Source organism: Cricetulus griseus, chromosome 10 (genome assembly GCF_003668045.3).
Source record: "Cricetulus griseus strain 17A/GY chromosome 10, alternate assembly CriGri-PICRH-1.0, whole genome shotgun sequence".
NCBI lineage: Eukaryota > Metazoa > Chordata > Mammalia > Rodentia > Cricetidae > Cricetulus > Cricetulus griseus.
In genome coordinates, this window is record NC_048603.1 from 13070737 (window position 1) to 13098641 (window position 27905).

General features: G+C 47.9%; 1 protein-coding gene across 2 annotated transcripts in view; it reads right to left on the reverse strand.

The window, feature by feature from the left end:
- Window positions 1–10630: 10630 nt before the first annotated feature.
- Atp6v1c1 (ATPase H+ transporting V1 subunit C1) overlaps window positions 10631–27905 on the reverse strand; it is a 35123-nt gene continuing 17848 nt past the window's right edge. For both annotated transcript variants that reach the window (XM_027431367.2, XM_027431368.1), the window contains exons 4-13: window positions 25705–25790; window positions 24278–24372; window positions 23648–23739; window positions 22426–22524; window positions 20413–20481; window positions 16558–16650; window positions 16362–16455; window positions 14634–14731; window positions 12774–12900; window positions 10631–11480 (exon numbers count right to left, since the gene is read on the reverse strand). In XM_027431367.2, the coding sequence (XP_027287168.1) occupies window positions 11385–11480; window positions 12774–12900; window positions 14634–14731; window positions 16362–16455; window positions 16558–16650; window positions 20413–20481; window positions 22426–22524; window positions 23648–23739; window positions 24278–24372; window positions 25705–25790 (949 nt within the window). In that variant the 3' untranslated portion in view covers window positions 10631–11384. The remainder of the gene's footprint in view (window positions 11481–12773; window positions 12901–14633; window positions 14732–16361; window positions 16456–16557; window positions 16651–20412; window positions 20482–22425; window positions 22525–23647; window positions 23740–24277; window positions 24373–25704; window positions 25791–27905) is intronic.

Genomic DNA, 27905 nt, shown 5'->3' on the forward strand with positions numbered 1-27905 from the left:
CATACATACACACCATACATACACACCATATACACACGCCACACACACATACACACACACATACACACACACTCACATACCACACACACACACACCCCACACACACATCATACATACACACCATACATATACACGCCACACACGTAACACACACACACCATATACACACGCCACACACATACCACACACTCATACACACACACACACACACACACCACTGACGGCAGGGTGTGGGGCTGAGTTAGTTCTGAATGTGCCGCTCACACTGCTCAGCTGTATGACCTTAGCCTCTGGGAGTCCGGTGTCTCCAGTCTGTAACACAAGACTAGATCTGGAGCACACAGTGAGAGGACAGGAGTTTGGGGAAGGACCTTTAAATGGAGACAAAAATTGGGAAATTTCTTGTGGGCAATGGCAGACAGGTGACCAGAGACCAGCAAAAAGCACCTGTACGAAGTGTGCCGGGTGACTCACGATGACCGGGACGTGTGGGTGACTCAAACAGCTCCACACATACAAACTGCTGCTTCGTGTCTTTTGATTTCGTTTCTGCACATACCAAGCAACCAAGGGCCCAGAGAGCTGCCAGTGAAACTTGGCCTTAGGGTCCCCAGATAGGTGGTCAAACGTTAATCTGCCGGGCGCTATGAAGTGAGGCATATACATGGTGGATCTGAGGAGAGTAGGGTACCCTCCAAGGTGTGGGTGGACCTCACCTGTTCAGCTGAAGGTCTAACTAGAATTCAACACTGGCCTCAGGGAGAAAGGCTTCTTCTGCTTCATCACCTTCACGCTGGGACACTGGCTTCTTCTGCCTTTCAGATTCTGATAGGGACACTGGAGGGACAAATTCTTTGTAATAGATATTTTTGTGCTTATACATAAATATGACGTTTCCTTTCTCTAAAGAATTCTATTACGTGGCCATATTCCATTGCACTGGCTGGTTTTATGTCAACTTGACACATGCGAGATTCGACTGAGAGGAGGAACCATCCATTGAGAAAATGTCTCCGTAAGATCGGGCTGTAGGCTGGCTTGTGGGGCAATTTCTTAATTAGTGATTGATGGGGGAGGGCCCGGCCCATTGTGTGTGGTGCCCGCCCTGGACTGGTGGTCCTGGGTTCTGTAAGAAAGCAGGCTGAGCAAGCCAGTAAGCATGGCCTCTGCATCAGCTCCTGCCTGCAGGCTCCTGCCCTGTTTGAGTTCCTGTCCTGATGAGCAGTGATGTGGAAGTGTAAGCCAAGTAAACCCTTTCCTCCCCAAGGTGCTTTGATCATGGTGTTTCATCATGGCAACAGTAACTCTAAGACAATACTCTATCATGAGTTACTAAAAGGGATTCCTTTATATTATAGTCCTTAAAGAAAAAGAAAGAAAAACAGATTAATTAGAAAGGAAGTGAGTTAAGACTATGGAATACTTTTGACCACATAAATTACAAAGCGGAGAACGGAGGTAAGTATCTGGTAGCTAGGAAACACACAAACACAAAAGGTGAGACAAATGCATAACCACTGGCATTGTTTTCAAAAAGAAAGAAGCCAGACAAACACATTCCACTGCCCCCTCCCTGCCAGTGAGGGATAGAGTGACCGAGTGGGGACAGCACCAGGCACCACAGGGTTAACTTTGGTGGTCAGGAGGCACTGAGCTGTGCGCCCGCCTGGCTGTGGAGATAAGAGGAGAAACTGACGTGAGGGCTCCCAGCCAGCTAAAATCTGGAAAGCAGTGACTATGGAAAATTTTACATTTCTTCCCAGCGTGGGTCCCGCGTCACACGGCTCAGGCTCTCCTTCGGGGTTCCCAGGGCCACAGCTCCCCTGAGACTGCACAGCGCCTGGAAAAAGCTGAAGGATTCTGACGGCCAAGCAAATGCCTCAAATGGCTGAGGCCGAAAGAGGGGGGCGAGAGCAGCGGTTTCTATAGGACACTTTTTTTGGGGGGGGGAGTAAGTGGAAACCATTGCTCTTGCCTCTCAGTGCAAGGCTGGGACAGTTTAAAACCACTGCAGGGAGTGGAAGTGAGCAGTGTAAACACACCAGGAAAATCCAAAGAAAGACAGCGGCAGCGGCCATCCAGACCCTCCCACCTCACAACTTCAAAAAATATTATTTTCACTGGGCGGTGGCGCACGCCTTTGATCCCAGCACTCGGGAGGCAGAGGCAGGAGGATCTCTGTGAGTTCGAGGCCAGCCTGGTCTCCAGAGTGAGTGCCAGGATAGCCAGGGTTACACAGAGAGAGACCCTGCCTTGAAAAACAAAAACAAAACAAAAGACAGTGTCACCCCGTCAAAAAGCAAACAAGAAAAAGGCCCCTGTGGTCAATAACCCAACCTGACAGGACGGCTACTACAACTGTCGTCAGTCATAGAGCGTGTTAGCTGGAACAGGGTGCCCGCCCCGCCCACAGCCTTGGGCGTTCGAATACCTGGTGGCCCTGTCCCTGTCCCGGCGGGCTGAGGGGGTGTGGCCTCGCGGGAGGAGGTGTGGCCTCGCCGGAGGAGGTGTGGCCTCGCGGGAGGAGGCGTGGCCTCGCGGGAGGTGGGGGGGGGCTGAGAGCTTGAAGACTTGCACCATTTCAGATTTGCTGCTTCCTGTTCGCACTGTGAGACTGTTCCTGCCAGCCTGCCTGGTGCTTGTGGCCACACCTCCACCATAGGCCACACCTCCCCACCATAGGCCACACCTCCCACCATAGGCCACACCTCCCACCATAGGCCACACCTCCTCATCATAGGCCGCACCTCCCACCATAGGCCACACCTCCCCACCACAGGCCACACCTCCCCACCATAGGCCACACCTTCCCACCATAGGCCACACCTCCCATCATAGGCCACACCTCCCCATCATAGGCCACACCTCCCCATCACAGGCCACACCTCCCATCATAGGCCACACCTCCCCATCACAGGCCACACCTCCCATCATAGGCCACACCTCCCATCGTAGGCCACACCTCCCACCATAGGCCACACCTCCCCACCATAGGCCACACCTCCCCACCATAGGCCACACTCCCCACCATAGGCCACACCTCCCCACCATAGGCCACACCTCCCCACCATAGGCCACACCTTCCCACCATAGGCCACACCTCCCCACCATAGGCCACACCTTCCCACCATAGGCCACACCTCCCCATCACAGGCCACACCTCCCATCATAGGCCACACCTCCCCATCACAGGCCACACCTCCCATCATAGGCCATACCTCCCATCGTAGGCCACACCATCCCATCATAGGCCACACCTTCACCATAGGCCACACCTCCCCACCATAGGCCATAACTCCCCACCATAGGCCACACCTCCCACCATAGGCCACACCTCCCACCATAGGCCACACCTCCTCACCATAGGCCACACCTCCCCACCATAGGCCACACCTTCCCACCATAGGCCACACCTCCCCACCATAGGCCACACCTTCCCACAATAGGCCACACCTCCCCATCACAGGCCACACCTCCCATCACAGGCCACACCTCCCATCGTAGGCCACACCATCCCATCATAGGCCACACCTCCTCACCATAGGCCACACCTCCCCACCATAGGCCACACCTTCCCACCATAGGCCACACCTCCTCACCATAGGCCACACCTCCCACCGTAGGCCACACCTCCCCATCACAGGCCACACCTCCCCATCACAGGCCACACCTCCCCATCATGACGTCAGTGGACTCCAGCCCTCTGGAACTCTTAGTTCAAAATAAACCCTTCCAGGGGGCCCGAGAGCGGCTCTGCGGTTAAGAGCACCGGCAGCTCTCTCAGGGGTCCTGAGTTCGATTCCCTGCAAACATGTGGTGCTCACAGCCGACTAGGGTGGGACCTGATGCCCCCTTCTGGCTGGCACGTGTACATTAAATAAATCTTAAAATAAATGAATGAAAACCCTTCCTTGTGTCAGTTGCCTTGGTCCTGGTGTCTAATCAGACTGGGACATGACGTTTACAGATGATGTCAGGGCTCAGCGGCTACGAGAACTTCTTCTTGCACAAGACCGGTTTCGGTTCCCAGCAGTTCCGCTTCCAGAGGGTCTGGCGGCGGCGTTGTTCTGACTCCTCCCGGCACCAAGCATGCACAAGGCATGCACGAAGGTAACAGTGCCCACACGGAAAACAAGCAGGTCCAGAAAAGCCACAAACGACAGGACTCCCCCTGGAATTTCAGGGTGCCTTGTAGCACACGATGAGGTGCGCCTGCAGCAAAAAGCAGGGGCCGGTGCCTGCTCCTGAGGTCCCGCGTGCAGCCCTTAGGCCTGGAAGAGAGACGGAGCGGGGAGGAGGAGACAGCCCTCTAGCAGACTGACCCGCTTCCTGGAGCAGACCAGACCCAGCCGGCTCGCCCAGGCGAGGGCTACGAGCGTGCTGGGAACAGCAGACGGAACTGTGCCAGGCCTGTCCTTGAGAACGGGGCCGGGGTGCTGAATTTGAGTTTTGCGTCGCTGGGACCAGAGTGCCTGGCACAAGCAGCTGGAGCGGGAACGCATCTCCTTGGGCTCGGATGCGTCCATCCGCTTGTCCTCTCGATGCTGGACCGGTTGGAGGCAGAGCATCCCTGTGGGGCGACCCCGGGAGGTCTGCGCAGAGCCCCGGAATAGCACTACCAGCTGCGGATCTTGGTCCCCAGCTGGTGGCACCGGTTGGGGATGCTGTCAAGCCTGTGGGAGGTGGGGCCTGGCTAAAAATGCACGTCACCGGTGGGGGGCGGTTCCTGAGGATTCTAGCTCCGCCCCGCTCCTCTGAAATGTGAGCAGGGAGCTGCATGCTCACACCATGCTCACACCCGGGCTGCCACCATGCTCTCACCCTGCGCCTCTCCCTCTGCGGACTGTATTCTGACAAAGCATGGGCCAAACTAAGTGCTTCCTCCTTTCCGTTGCTTCTTTGAGATATTTTATCACAACGACCACAAAAAGTGACCAACAGAGAAAACTGGTGTCAATAGGAGCGGTGGCGGCCACTGTCTCAGAGGCATTTGGGGATGGTTTGGGGCTAAGGAGCCCTGCGATGCTGTAAACAGCTTAGTGGGTAATTTTGGTGGGAGTTTTAGGAAAGCAGGATGATGTTTTCTAAAAAATGAAGACAACAAAGACTACTTGGAAATTTCATAATAGGATCCTGTCAGCAATTGGATTGGACAATAGAGGTTCCATGGTGTCGCGCGCCTTTAACCCCAGAACCCGAGAGGCAGAGGCAGGCAGATCTGTGAGTTCCAGGACAGCCAGGGCTACACGGAGAAACCATCTCAAACAACAAAACACACAAAGATTTTTATACCTCTCAGCATGGAGGATGAAGAGTATTGCTCCTTGGGAGTCTGTACTTTTGGGGTCGGATTTTGTTTGCATGGCACGGATGGCAAACGAGTGGGAAAAGGCTAATATACGATTTGGCTTTTTGGGACCAGCCTGGTCTACATCCTGAGTTCCAGGCCAGCTAGGGCTACTCAGTGAAAACCTCTCAAGAACAAAATCAAAACGTGTTGAATAAGGAGTCCACCCCCAGTAAACAATTGTTGAGTTCTCCAGAGACACGGTGACCTGGGCATGGATGGCATGTACTAAAAAACAAAGATCATCAAACGGGCAAGTCCCAGACAACAGCGCCTCAGCCAGGCAGCTTCAGAGAGGGCAGAGAACAAACGATACCGTGGACATGGCGAGCAACGAAGGGAAGTGCCTGGAACACCAGGCTGCAACTGAGGCAGAAATTCTGTGTGGAGCAGATGTAAATCAAGGAAAAGCATAAACAGAAAAAAACAGCAAGAGAAACCACACTGCAAGACTCCTTATCCTTTATGGGGTGTAGGGATGTCTTCAAATGGTGTAAACACAGACGGTAAGCAAAGCACTGTTGGCGAAAGGGGCATGTCCAAAATGTTCACATACCAGGAGCTCAGGTGGCAGCTCCAGGCTGCAGGTGCAAGGCTCTTAGCCCCTCCACCCCCAGGCTGCCGCTGGGCAGGGCAGTGCCTGTCAAGGAAGTGACAAGACCCTCATCTGCCCACCACTAATGAAACATGACCCCTTTCCTAAACAGAGTGCCCCTTCCCGAGGGCCTCTGGGCTTCATGCAAGAGGCCGTAACCCCTGGGCATTCTGTGACCCGCAAACCGGATCTGTGCAGACCGATAATGTAGGTCCGGGGCCTGTGCAGAGACTCTCCTTGATGTCTCCCCAGAGCCGGTGCAGTGGCTGCCCCACACAAAGCAAATGCTAATAGGCACTGACTGACAGGAGATTATACTCCCATCAGAAGCATGCAGCTGTGTTTTCAATTCTGCTGAGTCAATATTTCCCATCGGAAACAGCTTTCCGTCTTTCAGTACTGCAGCCCTTTCTCCTCGTGCACACAGGGGCACAAAACGTATGCAGTGCCTTTTGTGATACAGGGAATGCTGTGTGTGGCAATCCAAGCCACCATCGACAGTGACTCACAGAGCAACCCTTTCCTCTCCTTGTTTGTCAGACTGTTGGGAAATCCACCTGGCCATCAGGGCAGAGAGGCTGGCTCTTCCAGTTATGGGAACAAAGGCCAATGACATAGGCCACGTGGCAGCACTAGGGAAAAGGGGCTCAGTGCCGGGTATGGCCACCGTATGGCCATGAGCCATGAGCCACAGGTAACTGTGTTAAAAAAAACTGTGTTAAAAGTCAAATGCCCATTCCTGTCACGTTAGCTAGCTTTCAGGTGATCAACAGCTATGGGCCATTGAGACTGACAACGCAACCCAGACCACCTGTAGTATCATCACAGACAATTATTTTGGACAGTGTTATCCTCAGCTAGACCTACTGTGTGGCTGGATTTAAAAAAGTATGGGGTCTACAGGCTGAATTTCCTGGACAGGCACATGACATTAGCATTAGCGATGTTTCTTCTCGAGACTAAACATCTGACAACAGCAACTTAAGGAGGCTCCTGTGGGCTCACGGTGTACAAAGGGATAGTTCACCACGGTGGAAAGGCGTGGTGGCGGGAATATGAAGTGAAGACCGCAGGAGGCAAATGGTACTGGCGCACCCCTGCTTCCTCCTTCTACTCACTCTGGATCTCTAGACCACAGCAGCCGAGAGCATCCCATGGCTCACAGGACAAGCTCAGTAACTATGGGAATGGCTCCAGTGCCCAAGCGTTTACACACACACACACACACACACACACACACACACACACACACACACACACACACGGAATTAGGTCACGGAATGAATTATTTAGTGGGCACTTTTTTGGCACTTTTCTATTAATATGGTTTAATAAAAATACCCCCAACCAGACTGCTACTGCATGAGGGGTTTCTCTTGACCACACACACATTTCAGAACTAAATACCTGGGCAGAGGACAATCTAAGTGTTCAGTTTTCAGTGTCACTAGAGCGCCCTCTGGTGACAACACACAAGCCTTGCATGGTGGTAACTTTTACAAAGTAAGCAAAGGTGACCCTGTACATCGAATAAACAGAAACCCTGGCCGGGCGTTGGTGGCACCCACCTTTAATCCCAGCCCTCAGGAGGCAGAGGCAGGAGGATCTCTGTGAGTTCAAGACCAGCCTGGTCTACAAGAGCTAGTTCCAGGACAGGCTCCAAAGCCACAGAGAAACCCTGTCTTCAACCCCCCCCCCCCCAAAAAAAAACCAACCAACCAACCAACCAAACCCCAGAAACCCTGTACAGAACAGACCTACACTGAGAGTCAATCCAAATATAAAATGGGTAACTATGAAACAGGGCAATCCGCATGACAGAGAACAGAACCATTTGAGCAAAGAAAGTAAGTCCCCTTTAAAGAAAGTCGACTCGGCTTATCCGCTGAGGTCTACCACGAACTTAGTTACCGGCAAAATGCAATGAGACCTGCTCTCTGGATTTGACAGTCTCGGCTTTTCCTTCTCATCACACAACACCGCCAAGCCTGAGGCGGTGCTGTAGTCGTCCGTCCCTTCACAGTGTTTCCTGCCCCCACTGTTTACCTTCTATGGTTTTCTCATGCAAGCCAGGCATTCTTTCCAGTGCTTACTTTCTTCATATTTCCTAAACATACCATCAATTGTGGCAACAGGTTCTCAGTCAAAAGAGAAACGTGATCTTGCTTGTTATGGGCAGGTTTTACAGAGTGATACTCTAAAGCCTTGCATAGGATACCACGTATGCAGGCCAGCCTGAAGAGACAGGGCTCTCAGAGGCCTTGCATAGGACACCACGCATGCAGGCCAGCCTGAAGAGACAGGGCTCTCAGAGGCCTTGCATAGGACACCACACATGCAGGCCAGCCTGAGGAGACAGGGCTCTCAGAGGGCCTTGCATAGGATACCACATATGCAAGCCAGCCTGAAGAGACAGGGCTCTCAGAGGCCTTGCATAGGACACCACGCATGCAGGCCAGCCTGAGGAGACCCGGCTCTCAGAGGGCTTTGTGGATCAGACATGATGTGGACGGGACGCTTCCTTAGGTGTCCAGCCAGGTTAGCCGTTTGACCACGGTGACCTATGATAGATAACTATCACTATTTGAACAAGGCCTAAGGGCTCCCTACCATGGAGTCTGGAGGAAGCCTCTTCAAAGACAGCCTGAGTCCGACTTACTGGTTGACCACAAGTGTAAGCATCTCCTGGGTGTTTGATGTAGATTATCCCTCAGATCTGTGCAGGACTGTAAACTACCTTTCTCTTAGGGATTTAATAATGAATAATCGGCTCTTCCATTATTCTATAAAGTGCCCCCACAGACAGGACAGCCTACTACAGTATGGTGTAACTGGCAGGAAATCTCGTTTGTTGCTGCCTTCTTGCTGACCATTCCTGGCTGTCTCTTCTGCAGAGCTAGCCCACAGCAAAAGGCTCCTCTGTGACTGAACAACTCCATGGTTTCACTCTAATCCCTTCTCTCTCTGATAAGGGACCTGGACTGAAACACACTAAGAAGATGGGTCTTCTGGGAAACGAAATGGTTCCAGTGTGATATATTCTTTATTAAGAAACCAGAACTACATTCAGGCTTTTAAAAGACTTGTTTTTATGTGTATGCCTGTTTGCCTACATACGTGTACCACGTTTGCAGTGTCCACAGAAGCCAGAGAGCATGGGATCACCTGGAGCTGAAGTTCTAGGTGTCTGTGAGCCTGTGGGCGCTGGGAACTGAACCTGGGTCCTCTGCAAGAGCAGCAACTGCTGAGCCTTCTCTCCAGCCCCCAGTCAGATGTTCTTAAAGGACCTAATACTATAAAGATGCAATCTATAGATAAGTTTATATATTGCAATGGCAATTGAAACTTTTTATTTTAAGGTCTTTGTTTTGTTTGTTTTGAGACAGGGTCTTCCCTCTGTATAGCACTGGCTGTCCTGGAAATCACATGTAGACCAGGCTGGCCTGGTCACAGAGATCCACCTGCCTCCTGAGTGACAGGATTAAAGAAAGGTGTACGCCATCACACCTGGCAGTCGTTAATTTTTAATTGAGTGCTTGTCTCAAAACTGCAATGTTTTCCACAGAACACAATACTGTTACAGACTTTCCACAACAAAATTTCACTGACTGACTACATTTGATTTCTTCCTTTACTGCTGTTACTAAAACAGAACCATATACTTTTCTAAAGGCAGCAACGTTCTCACTATAAGCAGCCTGTAAAACTGTGGGTGTGGTTTTTAACCTTGTGCACATTGTCTTAAAAGGAAAAGGAATCGGATAGTAAACTCTGTCATCTGCATCAATTTCTACGTCATTTCCAATACCTTAGAGTATAATTTAGAAATGAGAGCAGGCGGTGGTGGCACACACCTTTGATCCCAGAACTTGGGAGGCAGAGGCCAATGGATCTCTGAGTTCAAGACCAGCCTGGTCTACACAGTGAGTTCCAGGCCTACTGGAGCTACATAGTGAGACTCTTGTGTGTAGAAACAACCACCACACCCTGTATTCCCAACTACCTGGAATTTAGAACTCTGAAAACATGTTGCCGCACGTATCAAAATTTAGCTATATACACTTGTAGAATCCCCTACAGGGACCATTCAAAGTGCACAGGACACGTCAGGAGTCAAACTGTATCACTTTCAACACCCTGAACCCCACTGCTGACTTGATCAGGAAGGGTGAGGAGCTCAAATCTCAGCACCTTAATCCTTAAACAGCAAGTGACAGGTGTGTGTAGTATAATCCTTGCTTTGTCCAAATAAGCTCTATGTGGTGGTGGTGGGAGCTGCTAAACACAGAAAAGGTCCTCTGAGGGTGAAAATTAGAGGGGCGGGGGTGTCCCTCACATGTGCTACTTGCAGGCATTTCTGTGTTTGCTCAGTAAGCACTTACGGAACAAAAATAAACAGCCCAGGGAGCAAAGAGCTTGAAGGCTAATTTTCTAGAAGGGATAAAAAATTGCAGAAGGGATAAAAATTTGCAAAGCTGTATGTGTACAGTGACTACAGGGTTCCCCCAAAACCCCACTTCTCAGAGCCCTTGCTAGATTTTAAGCCAAGTTGTTCATTTCAGGGATTTTGAAGGTCAATGATGTTTATTTTCAGACCATGTCAGAATGACAAAGTCAACGTGAGGCCTTTGTAACTATGGATTAGAAAACAAATGAAGACTTAGACAAAAATAAACAACTAATGCTGCATAGTTTTGCTATACTTTATTCAAAACTGGCCCCACTTCTTATTTAAGAGAACTAAGCGACCGGTGTCCAAATATAAATATCACCATGTTCTGGAAAAATAACCTTCAGACTTGTGCTCTGACCCAAATTTGGCACAATTAAATCATATGCAAGTCAGACACAAATGTTCCCAGCTCGGCAGTAGTGAATCCTGAAAGCAGCCCATCGGTTGGACTGTGCCTTCATTGAGCGCGTGTTGCAGGGAAACCCTCAAGTCACACACACAGCTCACTGTGCACAGGGTCTTTTATTCTGTCCTGTGGGTGTCAACAGTGTGGACAGATAGACAGTGTTGGGAAAATTCAGAAAGCACACACTTGCTCTACATCATGGCTTGGTAACTACTGAACAGTTAGGTCTACTAGCGACAGTGAACAAAAGGGCATGTTTACACCATTCTCCTGTAAACAAGGCTGTGCACACAATGTAACACACAGAATTATGCATACCATGATATCGGGGAGGAAAACCTCTTTAAATAATCTATCCTATTTATAAATAAACTCTGATTTTTCTCAGTACACATTTACAGACCTGATCAATAAAAAGAAACAATATATATATATATTTTTTTCCTTTAAAAAGCAAAGGGTGAGTTATGGACCACATGAGAAAATCTGCCTAAGGAAGAGGGTGAGGAGCAAGCGAGGGCTGAGAGTGAACTCCGTGAGCACACGTCAACACAACAACAGGCCGGCTAGGAGGAGTGCATGTTTACTTGAACTCCAGCAAGTTGCAATCGATCTTGTAATAGACATAGGGGTAGTATTCTTGCTGACTCAGGTTTAGGCCAGGAATGTCCATAGGAGCCTACGGAGAAATCACAGACGCCTGTTAGGGACTTACAGGACCTTTTAGGACACCTCATCTGGGCTCAAGCTATGCATTTAAATCTAATCTGAGCTGGGCATTCACTTTGCTTTAAGTACAGCAAGAGTCCAGGCTGCTGAGTCACAGAGAAGCAAGCAAGCAGGAAGCCAGAATAAGCCCAGCTCCAATGCTGAAAGTGTTGATTGAACCATGACTTTCCTGGGTTAAATTATGTGTAAAACTGCAAAAGGCAACATTTTAAACCTTGGGTTTAGGGGACAAGGCTTATAAAATGTAGTATCCAAATAAACCAGGTGTGGTTTTAAGGATTTCAGGTCTATTTGCACCTTGGAAGAATTTACCAAGTGCATAGTTTGTACCGAAGACTTGGGATTCTTATTTTCTCCAAGACTTTATGAAAAGAGAGGCAGTTTCCCGATTTTGTCTTACCAAAAAAAAAAAAACAAAAAACAAAAAAAACTAATTGTTCATTATTCAGATTCATACTGCTGTCTTAAACTAAAGTGAAAAACAAGATATTCGAAATGTAAACTGACAATGAAAGCCCGCTACCAGGGTGAGAAAACAAAAACACACACTGTTTGTCATGCGTGCTTCCTTTAAAACACACACTGTTTGCCATGCGTGCTTCCTTTAAAAGCGGATCTGAGTGGCTGGGGCAATGACTTCGCATGAAGAGCAGTGGCTTTTCCTCCAAAGGACCTGGGTCCGATGCCCAGCACCCACAGGGCTGCTCACACTGTCTAGAACTCCAGCTCTCAGGGACCTGCCTCCTTCTCCTGGCCTCCTTAGGGTTGGGCACTCACCCATGTACCGACACACATGCAGGCAAAACACACATAAACACAGAACTTTAAACGCATTCTAGAGAAATGACAATTCCCTTCAAAATGTTCATCTGAAACAGAGAGATGGCTCACTGGGTAAAGGTGTTTGATGCCACGTCTCCTGAGGACCTGAATTTGAACCCTGGGGCCCACATGGCAGGAGGAAAAGTTACAAGCATACATCCTCCCAAAATAAATAACAGTGTAAACTACTCATCTATTGACTCCATTATTTCTACCAAACAAAATTAAAATAATTTTTTTCTCTTGGCAATGGCCAACTAGAGGTATTGGTTGTTTCTGAACTTCTGCAGCTGTAAACATTTGATACATAGCACGATAATGGCAGGCTTCTGAAACTCTGCAGAACAGCTGCACCTAGTACATAAACAACGACTGCCCTCGCTCAGTTCCCTCCATCCCCCTGACCACGCCCCTGACTTACGTCAATAATGGCGGCCGCACTGCTGTCTAGGTGCTTGTATAGCTCATGCAGCACTTCTCTGAGCTTCTTCACTGACTTCTTGTTAGGCTGAAGGAGCATCGCTTGGAAGTTCACGGGCAGGCCATACCTGAAAAAGCAGCAGCAACAGTGTCTGTAAGGCTCTCCACGAACACAGCGTGCATCATGTTAAATGTCCCTTTACAAGTTTGCCACCAGCCACAGAAGCTTCCACCAGCACGGGAAGAAACCTCTGAGCCCACCACAAGCCACTTCAGGCCTGTCGGCTCACACCTGTGATCTCAACCCTGAGGAGACTAATAAATAAGGCCTTGGGTGAGTATAAAGCCAGCCTGGGCTGTAGCAGAGGGGAAAGAAAATAGGCGAGCCAATCACTTGTAATTAATTAATATTCAGTTTCACAGTGATTTATGAATGTGCCCCGTACATAAAAATAACACAGGGCTAGAAGATGTTTATAATTAAAAGATTAAACTTTCCATACCTACTTTAAACATTTTAAGAAATTTAAAAATGAGAAGCATGGTTACAGGTCAGTTTTTAAATGATTTCTAACAGGAGCAACATGTAGAGAGAGGTTCAAAACACAACTGATATTTAGTTATCTTAAAAACTATACTGTACATCAAACTACACGCAACAAATCTGAAAACTTCATTTTAAACAAACCCTGGCTTTTTTTTTAAAGACAAGGTCTCACTAACTGTGTAAACTAGGCTGGCATTGAACCCAGAGATCCGCCTGCCTCTTCGTCCTGCCTGCTGGGATTAAAAGTGTGTGCCACCATACCCAAACTTGGTTAATATCTTCTAATTCATTATGCACTTAATTACAAATCATGCCACACACAGACGTATTTCATGAATACCTAAGAGCACTGGCTGACCTTCCAGAGGACCTGGGTTCAATTCCCAGCAACCACACACACAGTAGCTCACAACTGTCTGTAGCTGCAGTTCTGGGGGATCTGACGCCCTCTTCTGGACTTCATGTGGTACACAGACATCCAAGCAGGCAAAATACTCATACACAACAAATAAATGGCTTTTTTAATGGTAGTGTACCCTAATTACAAAGGAGCTAAAAGTTTCTTCTGCCTGGTGCTGTCCATCAGTGTGCACATCCCTGGGGTTTCCAGCAGAGCTGAAGCAAGCACACATGCATCTGCAGCCTTATATATATACACCATCCACATAATCGCTCCATTGCATGACACGTGACCCACCCTCATGGTAAATGACTGAGTTACTGCTCAGTATTCAGACACTGCACTCTGCCTTGGTTCAGGCCTTTCTGGTCACAAGTTTAAAGACTTTACTATAAATGGTTGTGCTGTATCACACGGCATCTCTAGACTGCATCAAAAGGCCGTGTGGGCGGAGCGAGCATGACGGTGCTTGCCTGCTGTGATGCCACTCACCAGGCTGAGGTAGGAAGATCAAAGTCTGAGCCAGCTATGCTAAAAATGAATCCAAAGTCAGCCAGGAAGAGACCGGACCAAACAAAACAAGTGATCATGTTGAGCAACGGCTACCCACAGCAACTAGGCCACCACATGGGACATTCTGTATCCCCACCATGAAGCCATTAACTGCTCAGCTCCACCCGAGCAGCAGTGTGCATCTCTTCTCCTGAACCTGGTGTTCAACGACAATACACATGACAATCTGTGTGGCCCTGACAGTCACTGCCTCGTCACTGGCTCTTTGGCTGCTCCAAATCACCATCATATGGCTGGACTATCATGAGAAAGAGGGACACTCAAGTCACCGTCATATGGCTGGACTGTCATGAGAAAGAGGGACACTGAACTCTGCAGCTCCAATAGTCTTGCTTTCTTACCTTAAAACAGACTCGACGAAAACCCTTAGTGCTTTTATATGAATCCATGCAATAAACGCCTCACTGAAATTCACTTTAAGCCACCGCACAAGTGGTCCCTTTAAAAAGAAAAACACGAAATTACCACAAACTTGGTTTGCAAATGGCAATTAAAAAATTCAAACACTTTTAAAGAAGTGACTAACCACTTTACGAAGTTCCAAATATTATACTGAACACCCCATTACCTCCCTTCAAGCTCTACCATGAAAGGTGAGCCACTACTCTGTACCCTCAGCAGACTCTAGAGTTAACCAGGCTAACCAACAGCAAGAGCCATGTCTTCAGGAAAGCACTTTAAACTGGGCTTGAGAGCGGCGGCACAAACCCTTGGACATAGAGCAGAACACTCAGCGTATGGAATGCACTTCCAGAGAACTCAGGCTGCAGCTCTCGGGACACAGCCCTTCCCGATCCCTAGCTCAGAGTTCTCTAATCTGTGAACAGGGCTTCTTCTGAGGCTCTGAAACTGCTCAGGTTTTACATTGCCCTGCTTCCATGACAATGCAATTTCTTGTTGAACTTCTATGTTCGGCATAATTAAAAACTTCTATAAAGATGTCAAACAATACCTCCCCCTGTCCACCTATAAAGACATCATTACTGACTCAGTTAACACTGAGTTAGGTAATGTATAGGATCATCTGGACGTAGCAAGCAATGAATTCAGGCAAAGAGGATACAATGAAGTGAAAAGTTCTGATCAAAATGTTTGCTCTTTGAACTGCTGTGGCCAACAGCACTGACCACACTTGCTTGCTAGAGAGCAGGGCGGGCAGGTAGGCCAGGCAGCGAGCAGCATGCATGGCTCTGTCGATACCAGACGGCTCCCTGGTACCCGAAGAAAGCCAGGACCGGACTTGGGGTCCGCAGGCACCTCCTGCACACAAAACCCTGAGCTTCTGGGAATCCATACATCCATACATAAACGTATATTTTCATCTTTTTTGAGACAAGCTCTCCTGCAGCCAAGGATGACCTGCAATTTCCTGATACTCCTACGTCTCCCTCCAATGCTGGGATTGCAGACCTACGCCACCACGACCAGTTTCTGTCAGTGTGCCACTGTGGCTTTTGTATGCTAATCAAGCACTCTACTGAGCTACAGAGTCAGCCCCAATACTTACATTTTTCTAGCACCAAATTATAAACTGTTTTTTCATGTTTCTTGCTAAGATTCCCAGGCTTCCAGTATCTCCAGTATACATTTTTCCATCTTCCTAAGACTCAAAAGCAAAATAGCTCTAAAAAGTTCAATGAAGCCCTCCAAAGGAGGGCAGAGGCTCAGGGGTGAGGACATCTGCTGTGCACACAGAAGGGACTTGCGATCAGATCCCTGAACCCAGTTTAAAAAGAAAGAAAGCCAGGGACGGACACAGATGTCTGCAACCCCAGTGCTGTGGGAACTGGTGACAGGAGTGGTCTGGTGCTTGCTGCCTGCCTGTAATCTCAATGCTCTGAAGCTGAGGCAGGAGAATCTCCAAGAGCTCAAGACAGCCCTGGAACACACAGTGAGTTCTGTGGGGACTCTGGGATGAACCCTGTCTCAAAACAGTGGAATAGTAAAGTGACTAAAATCTATCTGAGAGGGAGAGACCAGAGAACTTGTGTCTTTCCCAAGTCAATGACAGGCACTCCTAACTACTTCATCTCTGCTGAACGCAGACAGCTCTGAAGAACGTCACTTACAAACTGCTTCTTCTTGTCAGTTGACAGCCTGTTCATCTCTTCCTTATCTGCTTTCATCTCCTCCTCATTATACTGGAAGTCACGAACTATGAACCTGAATTTGGAATAAAAAAACATGTTTGTCCACACCACGTGCAGCCAACCCAACAGATTAAAATCATATGCACACATTCATGAGAAGGACAGACAGACTTACTTGTTTTCTCTGGCTTTGTGTCTGAAATCATCAACTGCTTTTCTAAACAAGGTAACGTTACAAAGATAACTGTCTTGGTCCTCTGAAAGAACACTAGAGGGAGAAAGTCATTGTGAGTTCTATTTGTTGTGGAATTCAGAAACAGGAGGAAGGGAAGGAACCAGGAGCCTCCCACAGGGAAGATGGTCCTGTCTGTGACGCTCTCTGGTTAGCATGCCTTCACACCCTCTCCTACACTTTAGCTAACAGAGCGATCTGTCCACTAAGGGAAGCCACCCTCTCAGGAGAGTGATCAGGCTAGTTGGTCAGACTGTTCTTGTCTCATGGACTGTCTTTCCAGCCCAGCCCAGCCAGCGCTCCAGGGTCTGGCTCAGCCTCTCCACACTGCCATCACCTCACACCCCAGGTATTCACTGTTTCCCCACCACACCCCCAATCAGAATTTCACAAGCAACAGTCTCAATGGCTCTGAATGAATACACTTCTGTGTCGGCTCCTGTTTAGGCTGTGCCGTGTCAGTGAGCTCATAGCCTCCAGCCACAGCTCCATGGACATCACTACAAAGACCTTTCCAGACACAAGTGCCAGGAAACTTTAACTGTCACAGAAATGTGTAATGCCCAGTCTGATTTTTATAAATTTCTGATGAGGTAACTGAACCCAGGTACTCCCACGTGTGAGGCAAGAGCTCTACCACGGAGCTACCCCCCAGCCTCCAATCAGACAAGAAGCAGAGGAGAGGGGCGTGGTGGTGCATGCACACCTTTGACCCCAGCACTCAGGAGTTCCAGACCAGCCAGGGTGAGATAGTGAAACTTCATCTCAAACAAACACACTGAGAGACAGGAAGAGAAAGCAGTGAGAATACAAGGGGGAATTCCAACTCTCCTGGGCGTGTACCAGTGAAAAGGTTCTGACAGCATAAACCTCTTCCCTGGCTACAAACATCTGTACACACCCTAGCATGCAGCAGGATTTCAAATCATCTGATGCCTGAACCTTATATAGAGTACCTCGAAAATCTAGGCTTTGTGTACTGAGCATGAAGGTGAGAAGGCCAGCGAGATGATACAAGTCAAAGCGGTTTCTGTCACGCCTGACAACACGGAACTGAGATGGCAGAAGGAGAAAACTGACCCCTGCCACCGAGCTGTCCCCTGGCCTCCACACTGAAAACTAGAAATCCTTTGGTATGAAATGAGGCTGGGGGTGGTGGTAACCTGGAGCCCCACAAGCAGAAGCAGGACGACTTAGAGGTAAAGGCAATCCAAACCGTACGAAATGGCCCTGTCTCCAAACCAACCAAACAAACAAACAACGTGATATTATCCACATCTTTAAATATTTATTTCTGTGAGTACTGCTGTTTGCCTACACATGTTTGTGTACCGTGTGTGTGTGTGTGTGTGTGTGTGTGTGAGTGTGTGTGTGTGTGTGAGTGTGTGTGTGAGTGTGTGTGTGTGAGTGTGTGTGTGAGTGTGTGTGTGTGTGAGTGTGTGAGTGTGTGTGTGTGTGAGTGTGTGTGTGAGTGTGTGTGTGTGTGAGTGTGTGTGTGTGAGTGTGTGTGTGAGTGTGTGTGAGTGTGTGTGTGTGTGTGAGTGTGTGTGTGTGAGTGTGTGTGTGAGTGTGTGTGTGTGAGTGTGTGTGTGAGTGTGTGTGAGTGTGTGTGTGTGAGTGTGTGTGTGAGTGTGTGTGAGTGTGTGTGTGAGTGTGTGTGTGTGTGAGTGTGTGAGTGTGTGTGTGTGAGTGTGTGTGTGTGTGAGTGTGTGTGTGTGTGTGTGTGTGTGAGTGTGTGTGTGTGTGTGTGTGTGTCCGATGCCAATGGAGGTCAGAAGAGAGTCAGAGCCCCTGTAATTGGAGTTACACACGGTTGTGAACTACCATGGGTCCTCTGTCAGAGCAGCCAATGCTCCTAACTGCTGGGCCACCCCCCCTCTAGCCCTGTTACTATCCACATCCGACTTATTTTGAGTAAAGAACTTGAAACAATGGCTGCCACAAGGAATTACTCAAAAAAACCACAAAACAACAAAAACACATTAGTTACCAGGCTGAGGAGTCGGCTCACAATAGAATTCTTGCTTTGCACAAGCCGAGTTCTGGGTCTGACCCTTAACACCACACACACAAAAAGGAAAGGCCAGCGGCAGGCCTAACGACAATCTCCATCAAGCCACAGAGCTCTCTCCTGAACAGCGGATATCTGAGCAGCGCCTCAGGACTAGCTCACGTAGCTGGCTCATGGCAAGTACAGGCCCCTCCTGGTGCTACTGAGCTGGCTCCAAACATCGGAACAGCCACACTTCTTAGTCAGTGATGCCAACCGCACTGTACACTGAGAACCTGGTGGAGCGGATGTTTACCCTGACTGAAGCAGCTCTGGGGACCCAGAAGGCCACTGGGACAAGTATTGCTTACACTTAACTATTTTTCCTTTAAACTAGTACAGTGGTTAACAGAAGATCTAACTCTCTGTAATGGTATAAAGTTCTCCTTTCAAAATTAGGGCCTATGACCTGTGCTCTGCAGCCCCACACCCAACCCTGCAGCCTGCCCTGCAGCCTACCTCTAGAGGATACTGCGCTGACCCTTCGGGCTCAGCCTAGGCACCTGCTTCCTAGATAGCATGTCAACCCCTGAGCTCCAGTGCCCTACAGAGAAGTTATTACTGGTCAGGAACAACAGCCCACACAAGAATTATGTCAAGACACAACCACTGTCGTCGGTTTACCCTGTCAAGAGGTTGGCTTTAATGGAGGGAATTAGCACAAACAAAGGGGAAAAGAATCACAGTGAACTCAGACTATAGGTCTCGAAAGATCAACACTTGTTGAGCGTCAGTGGTACAGCCTTGTATGATACACAGTCTATCAGGTCTTTCGCTTCCTAACTGAGGTCAGCTGAGACAAGACAATGAGACCCCAAGAAGTCAAGGACTCGCCAGGTCACACAGCAAGTTGAGAAGAACCAACAACGGGGTCCATGGTGTCCACCACCCTAAGCTAACTCCCAATGAACTGGAAAAGCACTCCACAGCCTGACCTTCCTAACGTCACTTCCTCTCAAGAACACTTGGTGTGCCAATAGCAGGCACGGGCTGATGACATCAGTCATGAGCTACAAGACCTCCGTCAGCCCTGCCTTGCCACGGGCACTGAACTTAGACCACTTAAAAGCTGGCCTCCTGATCTATGAGGAGATCAGCTGCCTACACTGCCTCACAGCGCTGCAATCACAACTCAGCATGTTTGCTAAAAAGGCGAGCATTCTGTTTTTAAAGATGAACAGATCCGGCCTCAAATCTCCCCTCAAAGTGATAATGGAGATCAGCAGGGCCTCCAGGAGCTGCCTGTGCGATCCCTTTGTGAGGTCAAGGAAGTTAGAAGGCAAAGTGCACAGTGGACAAGGCTTCAGCAGGCAATAAGGGGTAGCCATCGCTGGTTCCGGCCCTAGTCCTGCCGTTAGTGACAAGTGGGACTCTGGGCAAACACTTCACCTCACTCTCCTCAAACGTCTCCATCTATAGACATGAGGGGCACCTGGCTGTGCCAAGTCCCTTCTAGATACAAAATGGGAACTACAAGCCAGGAGTGGGTGGGGGAGGCAGAGGCAGGCGGATCTCTGTGAGTTCGAGGCCAGCCTGGTCTCCAGAGCGAGTGCCAGGACAGGCTCCAAAGCTACACAGAGAAAAAAAAAAAAAAAAAAAAAGGTAACTCTAGCTGACAATTTATGAAGTAGAAATGACGGCTCTAAAATAAGAGATTTACTGCAAAGGAAACACGAAGCTATCTCCTGACCCCACAGACCGTAGGAGACTTGTAGGGAACACAGCACCGCTGCCAGACAGCTACTTACTTGCTCGACCTCGGGACCACCATCTCTGAGAGCGTTTCATATTGCTTAATCCAGTCGTTGTGGTTCAACCTGTGGAAAAGGCACCGTTGAGCATGGGAGGGAAGGCAAGTCCTACTTCTGCCATGCCCAGGAAGAGGAAACCACATCATATACATGTAACAAAACTCCCCACTGGGAACATGCCTCAAATATACCGAGGGAAGCAGGAGGCTCCGGTGGCCTCCCTTGGGCCGGTAACTGTTGCAACAGAGGTGCAGCCCAGAGCCTGGTTTGTTACGGTGGTAAAACACAGTACAGTGCCTATGTTATTGTTAAACTGCATGGTTCAGAAACATACCTCACTTTAAAACAGGAGAGGCCATGGGAAATCACTACCATTTGGTGGTCACTACAAAGGGCTGAATAAAACTCTTTATAGAAAATAGGGTGCAGCCCAGGAAGCATCGAGGAAGCAAGTGGCAGTAAATGATGCTGCCTCAGAACACTGCAACAGCTCTCTGGAAAGACCACTGGCTTTGGGGCGCGGAGAGACAACTGCGTGTGTGATTTACAATAAAGTGGCTGTAGGCATGGGTAATTCAATGTGTAAAGTGGCCTTCAGGGCTCCTTTGTCCATTTTAAGGTACAAAAGCTGAAATTTTCTAAACACAAATTTTAAAGAAAGCTAAATAAAAAAAAAAAATGTGGCAAAGGTTATTTTCCTGTAAGCTACAAAAGCAAAGATAAATAGAAATTTTGAATAAATAATGTGTTCCAATGTTCCAGTCAGGAGCCGTGTCAGGAACACAAGAAGCAAAGCTTTCCACATTGGGCACAGGGAAGCATGCCTGAGATGCCCGTGAGGCCAGTGCCTGGAAGTGAAGGCAGAAAGAGTAGGAGCTCCAGGTCTGCCAGACCACAGCCCTAGTTCAAGGACAGCCAGAGGCCTAGCTCTTCTTCACACAGGCAGGAAAATCCAAGAGCCTGTGTGCTCATACAGAGGTCATGGCAGGGAAACGGAGTGCCTACTATTTCTCGCCACCCTCCTCCAGGAACCAGGGTTTTCCTTTCCTCTCATTTCCTAACCAGACACAATACAGAGCACAGGCGGGGTTCGCACAGTGTCTCCCATCTCAGCTTAGACTCCCCAGAAATGTCAACAGCCATTAAGACGTGAGGCCAGGGGCTGGAGAGATGGCTGAGAGGTTAAGAGCACTGACTGCTCTTCCAGAGGTCCTGAGTTCAATTCCCAGCACCCACATGGTGGCTCACAACCATCTGAGATCTGGTGCCCTCTTCTGGTGTGCAGATATGCATGGAAGCAGAATTGTATACATAATAAATAAATAAAATCTTAGAAGAAGAAGAAGAAGAAGGAGGAGGAGGAGGAGGAGGAGGAGAAGGAGAAGAAGACGTGAGGCCATTAAGAGTGTGTATGTCGCCGGGCATTGGTGGTGCACGCCTTTAATCCCAGCACTCGGGAGGCAGAGGCAGGCGGATCTCTGTGAGTTCGAGGCCAGCCTGGTCTCCAGAGCGAGTGCCAGGATAGGCTCCAAAGCTACACAGAGAAACCCTGTCTCGAAAAACCAAAAACAAAAAAGGAGTGTGTATGTCTCTCTCTGAGGCTTTTGATGCCACTGTTTTGAGACAGGGTCTCATTATGTATCTGGCTGTCCTGGAACTTGCTCTGTAGACCAGGCTGGCCTCGAACTCAGAGATCCCCTGCTTCTGCCTCCTGAGGGCTGGGGTAAAGGTGTGCGCCACCACTGCCCGGCACACACTCTTCATTCTTACAGGGCTCAAGTTCACCTCAACTAACAGTAAATATTTTTCAGAATAACAAATTCAATGGCCTGATCTGAAAAATCTAAAATGTGTAGTTTTAAACTTTTAATAACAAAATTATTTAGTCATCCAAGCCTACCAGCTTATAACTGATGTGTCCATTACCACATCATAAAAGACATTTTACTGTATATGCCACATGAACAAATTTGTACTTGAGTTTTAAGGCCTTTCTGGTAACAGACATACTTGGGGACTACCACCAGGAGCGTGACCAGGTACTCTGAGTCAAGAACAAAGTCATCTTTCTTCACGATTTCTGCCAGGCTCCGAGTCAGCAAACTCCCCCTGCAGAATGAGAGGAGATTCATCAGAGGGTTAGTGTGCACTTTCGTGACACAAGGAGAGGGAGAGGCTAAACACACATCATAAACGCTCAGTCTTAAGAGTACCTGCTCCTGCAGAGGACCCAGGTTCAAGTCCCAACACCCACATGGTGGGTGACTCAGGTGCAAGGGATCTGACACCCTCTTCTGACCTCCAGGGACACCAGGCACACGCTTGGTGCACATACATCCATGCAGGCAAAGCAGTCATACACAGAAAATAAAATTGTTTCCATTTTACTTAAGAGTCAACATTTAACCAGATGTATCCTACCGGTTTATCAAAATTTGCCTCTAATGTCTAACTTTGTGCTTGCTTTAATTGCTGTAATTCAGCACTTCTCGTAATTACATACCTTGACTGGGAAAGAACCAGTCATCCAATGCCAGAGTCTACTTCACTATAATTATGAAATTATGTCATCTAAGCGTTACAACCTCTGTTCTTCTCTTCCTTTCCCTGGACATCGTGTGATCCCAGACAATTCTGGCTAATTAAGACAATAATCAACTTTCAAATCAGTCTTCATCTGGTCTTCCAGGAATGGAGATGCCTGGCCCTGTTTGTGCCACAGACATCTCCAGCCAGCTCTTTCCTTGGACTACGATAACAACTCTGAAAAGCTATGCACTTGAAACGTCACTTGGTGGTTACCAGCCTTATCAAATGGATAACGAAATAAGCCGGCCTCCAGGTGGCAAGTAAATTTATGAGAAAGTTTAATGAATCAATCAGCTTCACATCTGTTTAGGATTGCTCAAATTCTGTAAAATTAGTAACCTTTCTCCATGAAGTTTAAAAAAACCAAACATCAGAAAGTATTTCTGTGCAGCCCACGTGTGTAGGAGCCTGCAGGTGAGGAGAGGGCATCAGACAGATGCCCAGAAATGAAGTCACAGACCAGTGCTGGGAACCAACTCAGGTTCTCTGCAAGAGCAGCCAGCACCTAGCTGCTGAGCCGTCCGTCCAGTACCCTCCTCCCCCACAAGCCGCTGACTACAGAAACAGCAGACTGGAGCCTTCTAACCCTAACGGCGCCCCACACTCCCTCACACTTAGCACCCACAAAGACTTGAGAGCTTACGCATTCTTTCGCTCCAAATTCTGAAGATTCCCTTTCAGATTATTGTATGCAGACGCTCGAGATTTCAGGTCATTGTCAATCTGAGTCACTCCCTTCAAAAGAGCAGAAAGACAGGCAGCGCTTCCTGGGTTTGCCTCTACTCATACAATTCAAACAGTTTCCGATTAAGAGTATGTGATTACATTAAAAGTACAACTTTAAAGGGGCATTTAAAAAATTTCACATTTTCACATGAATCTTTTATACTATGCTAGTCCATACTGCTATTGTCACAATACTTCTTAACCCAAGTAAAAGGATCCCAGCCCACTGCATTTCAAGATTACTAATCAAAAGGTTTCAAGGCCAGATGTAGTGGCATGACCTTTAATCCCAGCACTCAGGAGGCAGAGGCAGGTGGATCTCTGTGAGTTTGAGGCCAGTCTATGGAGAGAATTCCAGGATAGTCAGGACTACAGAAAGAGAGACCCTGTCTCAAAAAACAGAGGAAAAACCTAAAAAGTTTTTCATAGCTGTAACACACACACACTCACACACTCACACACACACACACCCCAAACACACACATATATAGTTTAAACAAATCTTGTATAAATCAGTGTGACCTACCTGCCTCAATTTTCGTCTTACCTTAGCAATTATTTCAGAAATATTTTTCAGAGATTGCTTGATTGGATATTTGGCCATATCCCACTGGAACCTTGTTATATAAGTGACCAAGTCAACTGAAATAAGGTAATAAATTAATTACTGAAAAGAAGTTATAGCATTTTTTTGTTGTTGTTCTGGAACTCACTCTATAGACCAGGCTGGCCTCAAACTTAAGAGATGCACCTGCCTCTGCCGTCTGAGTGCTGGGACTAAAGGCGTGAGCCACCACATCTGGCTCTTTGTTTTTTGTTGTTATTGCTGTTCTTTTAAAAAGATTTAACGAGGCCAGCCTGGTCTCAGAGCGAGTGCCAGGATAGGCTCCAAAGCTACACAGAGAAATCCTGTCTCAAAAAACCAAAAAAAAAAAAAGATTTATTTATTTATTATGTATACAATGTTCTGCCTGCAGGCCAGAAGAGGGCGCCAGATCTCATTACAGATGGCTGTGAGCCACCATGCAGTTGCTGGAATTGAACTCAGGTCCTCTGGAAGAGCAGCCAGTGCTCTTAACCTCTGAGCCATCTCTCCAGCCCCAAGGCTGTTTCCCTTTTAACATAGGCAAAGATATAGTTTCTGAAGGGTCCTGATTAATAACTGTGAATAAGATTAGAAGAACACTGAAATTGAGATTTATTTTTTAATCATGTACATGAGGTAGGGAGAAGGTATGTACAGATGAGTGCCTGAGTCTGCAAGGCCAGAGAAGACTCCCTGAAGTTGCAGGTGGCTGTGAGCCATTCAAGGCTGTGCCGGGAACTGAACTCAGGTCGTCGACAAGAACGGTGTGTGCTCTTAACCACTGAGCCATCTGCCCACCTGTCCAGCCCCACAACACGACATTTTTTAAAGTAGTATTGTTGGGTGTGGTAGTTCACAACTTTAATCCCAGGCAAAGGCAGGAGAACCTCTGTGAGTTCAAGTCCAGCCTAGTCTTTTTATCAAGTTCTAGACCAGCCAGAGCTACATAGTGAGACTGTCTCAAAAGTAAATTAAATAAATAAATAAAATCAACAATATGAGATCAAAGTATTCTTTATAAAGACACCATTACCCAGAACAGGCTCAATACAAATTACTACCATATAGCTGCAGACATGTATATTAGTGGTCTACATAGACACTAAGAAAAGCAGTATTCTAGCTGGAGGGGAAAGAGGCATTAATACCCTGTGATCAAATCAATCATTCCTGGTTCATTCAGGAGAAAACAGGAGCATCTAACTGCAATAATGCTGAGAACACACCCTGCATCTCACAATACACTCTGTGTCACCTAAGAGTGACACAAATTATGTTCCGGGGGCAGAAGTGACTGTGACGTCACCTTAGTCGCTGCGCAGCTTTCTGGTAAAGTGGTGTCACTCACATTATACACAATACTTACAAATCATAAAGGGTAGGCTCACCTCCACTGGCCAACAAGTTCTCCTGAACTTTGTCTTTGCTGTCCTCCAACACATCAGCCATGTACTGAGCCACTTTCTTGACCACGCTGGGAAGTTAAAAAAACAAAAAACATCATTTTCAGGAAAAAAAAAATTCCATGCAATAAAATGACTGTCACACTAGGACATACTATATAATGAATCCTATCTTACATAAACCATTTAAGGAATAACATGGATCAAGGTCTGGTTACAGGGAAAATCAAGTGGGTTTACAGGGCCGGAATGACTGTAGTGTGCTTCTCAATCTAGAAAGTAGCCGTGCAGACTGGTCATGGTGGCCCACGCCTAAATCCTAGCACTTTCCAGGTGGAGGCAGGAGGTCTAGAACTTCAAGACTTCCTCCACTGCATATGCAATTACAACCCTAAAAGCAACTTACGACTTTTTGCCCCTCCTTGCTTTTTCATTCTGAAACAAGGGCAAGCCCTTGACCTCATTCTAGGCTTTTCCTCCAACTTGTTTTTTTTTTTTTTTTTTTTTTTTTTTGGTTTTTCAAGACAGGGTTTCTCTGTGTAGCTTTGGAGCCTATCCTGGCACTCGCTCTGTAGACCAGACTGGCCTGGAACTCACAGAGATCCGCCTGCCTCTGCCTCCTGAGAGCTGGGATTAAAGGCGTTTGCCACCAACACCTGGCCTCCAACTTGGTTTTATGACACAGGGTCTCAGTATACAGCCCAGGCTGGCTTGAACAGGTAATCAATCTTCCTGCCTCAGCCTCTCAAGAACTGGGAAAACAGTAATATGGCGTGTTTCAGTCCTGCACCTGCTCACGAATCTATACAACTGTCGCTACAACAAGCCTTGTCTTCAGTATCGGAGACCACCCAGTAGAGCATCGCAACTATTCACTTCCTTACTGCATGTGCGGATGTGAAAATAATTCCTCAGAGGCAGTAGGATCATGCTGACCTGAAGCCAGGATGGACTCAAAAATGAAATCCTGTCTTAAAACAAAAACAAGGGGCTGCAGAGACAGATGGCTTAGCAGTTATGGAAACAGAGTTCCAGAGAACCCAAGTTCAGTTTCCATCCCAAGTCAGGGGGCTCACAGCCACCTGCAATTCCAGCTCCAGGGGACCGAAAGCCCTTTTCTGGCCTCCACATCACACATCCACACACTGACAACACACATATACATAAATAAATCTTTAAAGTAAATAAACAGAACACTCTGTACATCATTAGTTAGAGCAGTGTGAATGAAAATCAGAGTGTGGCCAGTCATGGTGAGTCATTAGGATCCATACTGGGGAGGCAAGAGCAGGCAGATCTCTATGAGTTTGAAGCCAGACTGGTCTACAGACCAAGTTCTAGGCCACCCGGGGCTACAAAGTGAGACCCTATCTCAAACAAACAAACAAGAAACAAAGAAGAAACCCAGAGTGAGATACTACTTTGTACCCACCAGGAGGGTTAACAAAATATCAGTTAACAGTGGGTCCTCCTGGGACAAATGCCACAAAATTAAACTACCTCAGCACTGACCACACCTGTAATCCCAGCACTAGGGAGACTGAAGCAGGACTGCTATATGCTCTGAGCCAGCCTGAACTACAGAGCCTGTTCCGAGGCAGCCTGGGCTACAGAGCCTGCTCCAAGGCAGCCTGGGCTACAGAGCCTGCTCCAAGGCAGCCTGGGCTACAGTGTGAAACCCTGTCTCAAAAAACAAAAACAACAAACTGACAATGCAAATGGGAACTGGTACAGCCACTTTCAAAACAAGAAAAGAACCAACGAGTCCAACCATTCCATCCCCAGACAGGCATACACTCAAGAGAAACAGGAACATAGCCCACGAAAGATCCATAAACCAAAGAGAATAAAGTAAGTGTGCACCAGTTGATGGATTAGTAAAACATGACACATAATGAACTATTTGGTAAAATGAACGTAAGGGAATATTACTTGCTGATAAGAGGAAATGAGTTTGGCATGGTGGTCGGTGCTTGCAGTCCCAGTGCAGGGAAACTGACAGGAGGATCTCAGGGCTTGCTGGTCAGTGGCTTACCCGAATTCGAAAGCCCCACAGGTTCCAATGAGAGACCCTGTATCCTGACTGACATGTGCAGACACACAAATATACACAAAACACTGACATACAAAGAAAAACAGTCATTTCCTAAAGTCATCCAGCTCCAATAGAGAACACGGCATCTGGA